Below are 9,391 nucleotides of genomic sequence, written 5' to 3' on the forward strand. Positions count from 1 at the left end.
CAAGATGAAAGACTTGTTGTTCGTGAATAAGATGAATCTACCCATTTTTTCAGCTCATAAACTCGAGAGTATATCCGATGAAGATTGGGATTTCGAGCACCAACAAGTATGTGGATATATACGACAATGGGTTGAAGATAATTTTCGCAACCATATTATGAACAAGATACATGCGAGATCATCGTGGGAAAAGCTAGAGACTCTTTATGCTTCAAAAATCGGGAACAACAAATTATTTCTGCTAAAGCATTTGATGACCTTTAAATACAAGGAAGACAGCCCTATCCTTGATCACATAAATGATTTTCAGGGCATTTTTGATCAGCTATCTAGAATGAGAGTTAATTTTGATGATCAGTGTGAGCACGTGATTTTTGCTTCACAAAAACTACTCCAAAAGAAATCGAAAAATAAAACAAATTGCCTTTGGGTACAATTTTGAGAATTTTGCGTGACATTTTGGATAATTATTTTTGTCTGTGAATGTTTATCTTGTTTTAATTAATTGAAAAATACCAAAATACACGTTGCATGTGCACTTAGGATTTTTATTTTTACAATTAGGAATTAATTAACCATAGTTTGATTTTAAAATAAAGAAAATCACAAAAATACATATTTTTTGTATTTTTGGCATTTAATGTCCAAGTGCCCGATTTTGTTTGTAATTAATATTTTATTTTGGTGCGATATTTATTGTTAAAGGTCAATTAGTATTTTCTAAGTTAATTTTGTTTTTTACAGTTTATGTTAGGAATAAGCTGTGAGCACGTGATTTTTGCTTCACGAAAACTACTCCAAAAGAAATCAAAAAATAAAACAAATTGCCTTTGAGTACAATTTTGAGAATTTTGCGTGACATTTTGGATAATTATTTTTGTCTGTGAATGTTTATCTTGTTTTAATTAATTGAAAAATACCAAAATACACGTTGCATGTGCACTTAGGATTTTTATTTTTACAATTAGGAATTAATTAACCATAGTTTGGTTTTAAAATAAAGAAAATCACAAAAAATACATATTTTTTGTATTTTTGGCATTTAATGTCCAAGTGCCCGATTTTGTTTGTAATTAATATTTTATTTTGGTGAGATATTTATTGTTAAAGGTCAATTAGTATTTTCTAAGTTAATTTTGTTTTTTTTACAGTTTATTTTAGGAATTTTGGTATTTAGGAATTAAAAGGAAAATGAAAGAAAAAGAAGAAAAGAGTGAAAATCGGATTAGGCCATTATTTTTGGACCAAAAATCAGGCCCAAATCACCCATGTACCAGGTCCAGTTGGCCTGGCCAGAGACGTCTTAAAACGACGTCGTTTGGTCACTCTTAATCAAGGCCGTTGGATTAAATCGATCCAACGATTGAGATTCAATCTCCCTTACCCGTTCCCGAACCTGACCCGTCTACCCCGAACCAAACCCGCCTCAGTACTTAACCAAAACGACCTCGTTTGACCCCTAACCTAATCTGGACCGTCGATCTTCACTGATTTAACTGATCCTATTAATCCCCTCAATCTAATATACCAAAATACCCCTGACCCATTACCCCCTTTCATTTCCAAATACCCCCATGTTCTGTCGTCTCTCTCAGACGACCCCTTAAAACCCTAGCCGCCCTGAAACCCCTTCGCCTGAAAGCCTGCGGCAACGATGCCGTTGGCCATGAAACTAACACCCCTAGATCACCTAACCACCCTCTACACGAATCCCTTATCCGTTTTTCTCGAATCAGCCTATAGCTTCTCGAATCTTCAATCGAAGATTCGAGCAAAACTTGAAACTACCCCAACCAGCCCCAAACTCACACCATGACGCCCCCAGACCTCCCTCGTTACCAAACCACCTTTGGTTTGGTTCGAATCAGGCTAAAACCGTTCGAACCCCAAATCAAACCCCAAGAACCCTAGAAACCAAAGGCTGGATTTTGTCTGAATTAAAGGAATTTGGGTGTCCAGTGGGCCTTAGTCGAAGTGTTCTCAGTTGAGAACACTCGATTAAGGTTCGTTCGACCTCAAAAAAGGTCCGAGTCATAGTCCATGTCAGGGTCGTCCAGTTTTCCGAGTTCTTGAGGTATTTTTCCTTTCCTGTTTGTTCCATTTTGTATTTGTTTATATCTGTTTATTTGTTTAGTTTAGTTTTATTGATTTTTCAATTCTTTTTTGTCGATTAATTCTGTCCTTCTTCAATGACCTTTTATTTGGTCAAACTTTTTCTGGTCATGGTCAAGTATGTGATAAACTATATAATCGATTTGAATGAGTTTCGTCGATTAGTTAAGTTTTATTATAAATCCCTGTTTCTATCAATACGACTCGAATCACCTGTGTGCCTGTTCGATTCTGATTTGCTACTGATTGTATGTGTTGTAATTCGTGTAGTCGATTGGATAAGTGTCGTCGATTCGTTTTACATGCTTGAATGTTAGAATAACCTGATAATAATTTGATTCATACTGCTTCAATTCTGATTGAATCATTGTTTGAATTTGGTTGTGAATTGGTTATAGCGGTAGTACTTTAGTGATCAGTTAGAAATCAGTTGTTAATGTTATAACTTATTGAGTTCTACCATCAGATTAAGAGGTTTAAGGCATGTCAGTAATTTCAAGGACTTTAGGAGGGTATTTTGGGATTGAAAGGTTTGAAATTGGTTTAAGTTGAATGTTCTAACAGTAGGGTATTAAAGTACCAATAAACTAATGAATTGTTTAGTAATAGTGGGGAACAAGGTTTAATGGCATGAGAAGTTGATTAAATAAGTTAAGTCACCCATAACCTTGGATTAAAAAAGAGAAAAAACATGTAGTAGTGGTTGTCAGGGAATATCATGGGCAGAAATACTTTCCTAATTAGCTAAGTGCTCCTTAGAGCTGGAAATGGGCTGAGGTTTTGGTATAAAAAGGGGTCTGGACAGAATTAAGGGGGACCTTTGGAGGCTGGTCTAGCTGTTCTTTTGGGCAGACTTTAGAAGAGAAAAGATTCGGGAAATCTTAAGGGTTTGAACATTCTGAAAACTAGAAGAGAATTTTAAGAGCTAGTCTAGTTCAACTAGTGCTATCCCATTGAAACTAAAAAGAGTTTCAGCTTTAACTGTGGAGTTGTATTTTCGAGTTTTTCTTGATTACTGAATTCCAGGGATGTTTCTGCTTGTGTTTTGATTGATATTTGGTTGCTATCAAGCTGTTTTGGGGTCAGTTACTGGGTGTTTGTGTTGTTGTTGGTATTGCTAGGAATTTTAACTGTTTTTCTGAGTTTGTTATTGGTTATTTGCTACTGTTTCATTGGGTGTTGCTGGAATTCTGCTGGTTCCTTTTAAATCTGTTACTGGGTTGTTCTGTCACTGTGTTGCTGTTTGTTGTTGTTTGCTGTTTGCTACTGCTCTGCTGATCCTCCTCTTTCTTCTTCATTGTTGTAAATCCCAGGTACACGTCTCAAAACTACCTTGATGTAGCTGTTGAAATAGAAATGAGATCAGCATGTTCATGTTCTCTATGTGTCGTACACTGATGGCTAGATAAATGTTAGTTAGTGTGTATATTGTTTGAGGCAAATCAGATTTGATGTGTAATAACCTGGACTTTGAACGATATTGGACCGTTAAATTTGAATTAGAATTTGTTCATTCTGCATAGTAGTTTTAGTGTAGTGTATCTTGAATTCATGTCATAATTATTCATTACAGCTTAAAATTGGCTTTGAAATCAGAATGTAGATCATGATAATGTTAAAATCGGACCTAATAATTGATTTAGTAAGTGCAACACTTTAGTTTTGACACCAGTGATTTGAGCTTAAGATCAGGGAATAGGCACTTAAATTGGTGAAGTGTGCTTGATAGCTCAACTCAGTCGTTAATCACTCCATTGCCTTCGGAATATTGTGGTAATACATTAGTTAGGCATAACCCAAGCTTAAAATTGGAATCAAAATGATCAGTGCTTGTTAATTTGAGTAGGTATACCTTGTTCTTACTTGTTACAAAATATAGAGGGCACATGGAATAGCTTGAAGCAAATTCAGTAGTATTCGTTTTAATTGAATTAAGCTTGCTTGGTACAAAGATCAAGGCCCAACGGCCTGTTTCCGACAGTTTGAGCTTCAGCTCCTCTGACGCGGGCCCAGGTCTAGTTTTAATTCCCTTCACGTTTGGACCTGGGCCAAGGTCTGCGACTGGCCAATTCTGGGGTACAAACCTGGATGTAATTTCTCCTTGTTGGGCTTATCCTGGAGCCCAATGGCTAGATTGTGGTGCAGAATTATCATTTGGTCCAGTAACAAGTTAATTAGGACTCGTTAGTAGTGGCTCGAGGAGTCAAGTCTAGTAAATTATATATGACACAAGGCTCTATTCTTAATGACTCCATAAATCTGGTAGAAAGTGATACTTTATCAGAATTGTGGCACCGAAGACTGAGCCATATGAGCGAGATGGGGATTGCGTGTTTGGCTAAGAAAAGTTTGCTTTCTAGAGTGAAACAAGCAAAGCTGAAAAGGTGTATCCATTGTTTAGCTGGCAAACAGAAAAGAGTTTCCTTTCATAGTCATCCTCCCTCAAGAAAGCCCGATTTATTGGAGCAAGTACACTCTGATTTGTGTGGTCCTTTTAAAGTAAATTCAAAAGGTGGTGCACTTTACTTTGTGACCTTCATTGATGGTCATTCTCGTAAGCTTTGGGTGTATCCTTTGAAATTTAAAGATCAAGCACTTAGCGTGTTTAAGGAATTTCAGGTCTTAGCTGAGAGACAGATGGGGAAGAAATTAAAATGTATTCACACTGACAATGGTGGTGAATATTATGGTCCATTTGATAACAATTGCAAGGAAAAAGGAATTTGTCATTGGAAAACTCCGCCCAAGACACCTCAATTGAATGGTTTGGCAGAGGATGAATAGAACTCTAGTTGAGAGAGTTAGATGCTTACTTTCAGAGGCTAAACTTCCAAATACATTTTGGGCGGAAGCACTTAACACGGCTGCCTATGTTATCAATTTGTCTCCTACAGTTGCTTTGGATGGTGATGTCCCAGACAAAGTTTGGTTTGCAAAAGATGTTTCTTATGATCACCTGAGAGTTGCTGGGTGTAAAGCTTGTGTGCATGTTCCTAAAGATGAGAGATCAAGACTAGATGTCAAAACTAAGTAGTGCATCTTTATCGGTTATGGTCAAGATGAGTTTGAGTATCGTTTTTATGATCCAATTGACAAAAAAATTATTAGAAGTCACGATGCAATATTCTTTGAAGACCAAACTATTGAAGATATTGACAAAGCTGAGAAGATAGATTCTCAAAGTAATGAGAGCTTAGTTGATATTGATCCAGTTTCAATTGCTAATGCACCTATTGTACATGAAGGAACCCAAGACAATGATGGAGATAGTGATCAAGATCAAAATGATCATCATGGTATAGATGTAATGGATGCTCCAGTTGATGAAATTGTGGTTGATCAACAACCAATTCCTACACAGGTAACTACTTCGAATGCTCCTGAAACCTCTCTTAGAAGATCTACAAGGGAGAAGAAAAAATTCATGCGCTATGCTCCTAAAGAGTATGTACTTTTGACTGACATGAGAGAACCTGAGAATTATGATGAAGCCATGCAAGATACTCACAAAGATCAGTGGATCGAAGCGATGGAAGATGAGATGAAGTCTCTCTATGAGAATGACACATATGAGTTAGTGAAATTGCCGAAAGGTAAGAGAGCTTTATCTAACAAATGGATATTCAGAATAAAGCAAGATAACCTTACCTCTGCGTCTAGATACAAGGCGAGGTTAGTTGTTAAAGGTTTTGTCCAGAAGAAAGAAGTTGACTTTGATGAAATTTTCTCCCCTGTTGTGAATATGTCTTCTATTCGTGTGGTTCTAGGCTTAGGCACAAGTCTAGATTTAGAGGTTGAGCAGATGGATGTCAAGACTGCTTTTCTTCATGGTGATTTAGATGAGGAGATTTATATGGAGCAACCTGAGGGATTTGTAACTAAGGGAAAAGAAAATTATGTCTGCAAATTGAAAAAGAGCCTCTATGGATTGAAACAAGCTCCAAGGCAATGATATTTGAAGTTTGAATCTGTCATAGAAGAACAAGGGTACAAGAAAACTTCTTCAGACCACTGTGTATTCTTCCAGAAGTTCTCTGGTGATGATTTTATTATTTTATTGCTTTATGTGGATGATATGCTTATTGTTGGCAAGAATAAATCCAGAATTGCAGTCCTTAAGAAGCAGTTGAGCAAATCGTTTGCGATGAAGGACTTGGGGACATCAAAGAAAATCTTGGGCATTCAAATCCACCGACACAGAGATAGAATGAAGTTATTTTTGTCCCAAAAGCAATACATTGAGAAGGTACTCAAGAGGTTCAATATGACAGATGCAAAAGTGGTTAGTACTCCTCTTGCTAAACACTTCAAATTGAGTATTAGTCAGAGTCCATCTACTGATGAAGAGAAAAAAGAAGATGTCTCTTATTTCTTACTCTTCTGCCGTTGGTAGCTTGATGTATGCTATGCACTAGACCAGATATTGCACATACCGTTGGTACTGTTAGTAGATTCCTTTCTAATCCTGGAAAAGAAGATTGGGATGCCGTAAAATGGATATTAAGGTATTTGAAAAGTACTGTAGATTTGAAGCTGTGCTTTGGCAATGGCAAGCCTGAACTTGTTTGTTACACAGACTCTGATTTAGGAGGCAATCTTGATAATTAAAGATCCACTTCCAGTTATTTGATCACTTTTGTAGGGGGAGCTATTTCTTGACAATCTGGATTACAGAAGTGCATAGCTCTATCCACCACAGAAGCCGAATATATTGTTGTTATAGAAGGTGCCAAAGAACTATTATGGATGAAAGAGTTTATTAATGATCTTGGCTTTGAGCAACCAAGGTAAATCTTATTTTGTGATAATCAAAGTGTTATCTGTCATGCCAAGTACTCCACTTTTCATTCTAAGACCACACATATAAATAGAAAGTATCATTAGATAAGAATGGCCGTGGAAGAGAAATTATTTGAAGTTGAGAAGATACACGCTGATGAAAATCCTTCGGATATGCTGACAAAGGCGGTGGTTGCAGATAAACATGAATTTTGTAGAAAATTGGCAGGCCTGAAGCCTGTCCGTAGTTCCTCTATTTGAAGACACATTTGGCCCCTTGCCTGAGGGGGAGTTTGTTGGGCACATATCCATGTTGTCCAGCCAAAGGTCCAATGGTCTAATCCTATTCTCTTTTGGTGTCCATTTCTATTTGGAATTGGATTCGGTTTATTCCTAATTTGAGTGGGTTTTGGCTTTAAGAGAAAGCACCACTCATAATCTATAAATAGGACAACCTTGGAGAATTATTCTATGCTCATTGATACAAGTCTTTGAAAGACTTAAACACATAAGAGTAGTTGTTGAGAGAGCTTTCGTCAAGAGAGAAGAGAGAAGAAAAATATTTGTTTTGCTGCAGATTTTTATTCTGACCAGCCAATATCCAAATTACGTTTTCTGATTCGTTAACCGTTGGATCGGGCTGAAATTTTTACTGAGTGTTCATAACATCTTGGTCTTGGATTTGAACGGTGAAGATCAGATTTGTAGGCTCGCATCATCTGATTTAGAGCCTCGAACAACAACTTCGTTTTTATGGATTCTCCTCTTTCTTCAATTGATTTGTTGTTGCTCTTGTTGTTCCGTGTTTGGCACTTGTTGTGTAGCCAATTTGGAGAACTTTTGTAACCCTCTTATTGTTATAGTGGAGTTTTTTGGATCTTTGTGATCCCGTAATTTTTACCTTCGATTTGAAGGGTTTTCCATATTAAAATTTAGTGTTCTTTATTTTCTTTATTTTCAGGTTTGCCTCTTCCTCGACATAACAATACTAATAGTAAGATAACCAAAAACATTAAATTTATCACTTTAGTGATGCTATCACACAAGTACTTTGATTGGACTATAAACTGAGCATTTAACAGCTAGGTTATAGCTTTCCCCAATTACGTGTGGGCACAAAAGAAACATGTCAAGAATAAACTACATTAATAAGTGCCCCTAGCCACGTATGCCCATAGGAGGGGTCCGCGAATTCCCCGCGCTTCGCCTATTGAACTCCTCCTCTTTTTATAGCCCAATTCACAAACTAGTAGTATACCCAAAGACCCCCTCAACCTATTTTTCAATGCATGGCTAGTCCTAATTTTGACCTTAACAACCAACCCTTTCTCTTTGTGCAAATTTCATCAAACACATCACAAAATGTGGAGCAATCATTGTCCTAGTAATAGTGCTGCTATATCAAACAGGTCAGAACAGGGGAGGCATTCTGTTTATAGAGGAATTCGCAAGAGGAACGGGAAATGGGTATCAGAAATACGTGAACCGCGGAAAACTACAAGAATATGGCTAGGCACGTATCCAACACCAGAGATGGCAGCTGCAGCATATGATGTTGCAGCTTTGGCATTAAAAGGTCATGATACGCCGTTGAACTTCCCGGGCTCAATGTGTTCATATACTATGCCAGCTTCGCTAACAGCAGCAGACATACGCGCGGCAGCTGCAAATGCTGCTGCTGTTAGAGCGCCACAACTGGAACGCGAAGAAGCGCGGCATCAGGCAGAGTGCCAACCTGAAGTTGGAGATGGAGCAATGGGACAAGAGTTTTTTGATGAAGAGGAAGTGTTTGGTATGCCAAGATTGTTAGTTGACATGGCGGAGGCAATGCTTGTGAGCCTTCCTAGGATGAAGACGACTCCTTACGATGAGTTGCCTGAATATTCTGATGCATCATATACTCTCTGGAGTTACCCTTAATTATCAATAATCAAACATGTAACATGCATTAGCTTAAAAAAAGGTATCAATAATCAAGGCACTCTCTTGGTGTGCCATGTACATCAGTTGAATAGTGTGACCACTAAAATTATATAGGTGCGGTTGTGTCATGGGCTCAAGTTGTAGGTGAGACCAGAACTTGTCTCACTCTCATTTTCTTGTATTCCTAATATTATTCGGATGGAGCCTGTTGGAGTGAAATAGTGCAACTAGTTGCCGTTGAGTCTGGTCTTTTCTTGTTGTTTTCACCATATGCAGAAGCTGGTTTTATTGTATATTTTCTCTTCCATTTAGGATATTATAACAAGCCTATTTTTTTACCCTGATTATGAGAACCAGATATGGGGCCAGGGCTTGTGTTGAAGGAATGAAGGCTGCCCTATGTGTTACTACTAATTAGTATTCACAGTCAGATTGCCGAAGCTTACACCTCTCTGTAAAGGCTCTTCTTGAAGTGCATGATGATGAAGTGCCTAAGCTATAATAATGAAGTGCATGTTTGAGACTTATTGCTATTGTTCGTAGTACACCATTTAACCATTTTTAATTCTAATCAAGG

The 9,391-nt window shown here is 37.5% G+C and overlaps 1 protein-coding gene across 1 annotated transcript; it reads left to right on the top strand.

Annotated features, from left to right (window-relative positions):
* The first annotated feature begins 8,130 nt into the window (after window positions 1–8,130).
* LOC107788390 (ethylene-responsive transcription factor ERF025-like) lies at window positions 8,131–9,158 on the top strand. The gene has a single exon (XM_016610070.2). It carries the CDS (start codon window positions 8,254–8,256, stop codon window positions 8,809–8,811), a length of 558 nt encoding a protein of 185 aa, XP_016465556.1. The 5' UTR covers window positions 8,131–8,253; the 3' UTR covers window positions 8,812–9,158.
* The last annotated feature ends 233 nt before the right edge of the window (window positions 9,159–9,391 follow it).

Source organism: Nicotiana tabacum, chromosome 18 (assembly GCF_000715075.1).
Source record: "Nicotiana tabacum cultivar K326 chromosome 18, ASM71507v2, whole genome shotgun sequence".
Classification (NCBI taxonomy): Eukaryota; Viridiplantae; Streptophyta; class Magnoliopsida; order Solanales; family Solanaceae; genus Nicotiana; species Nicotiana tabacum.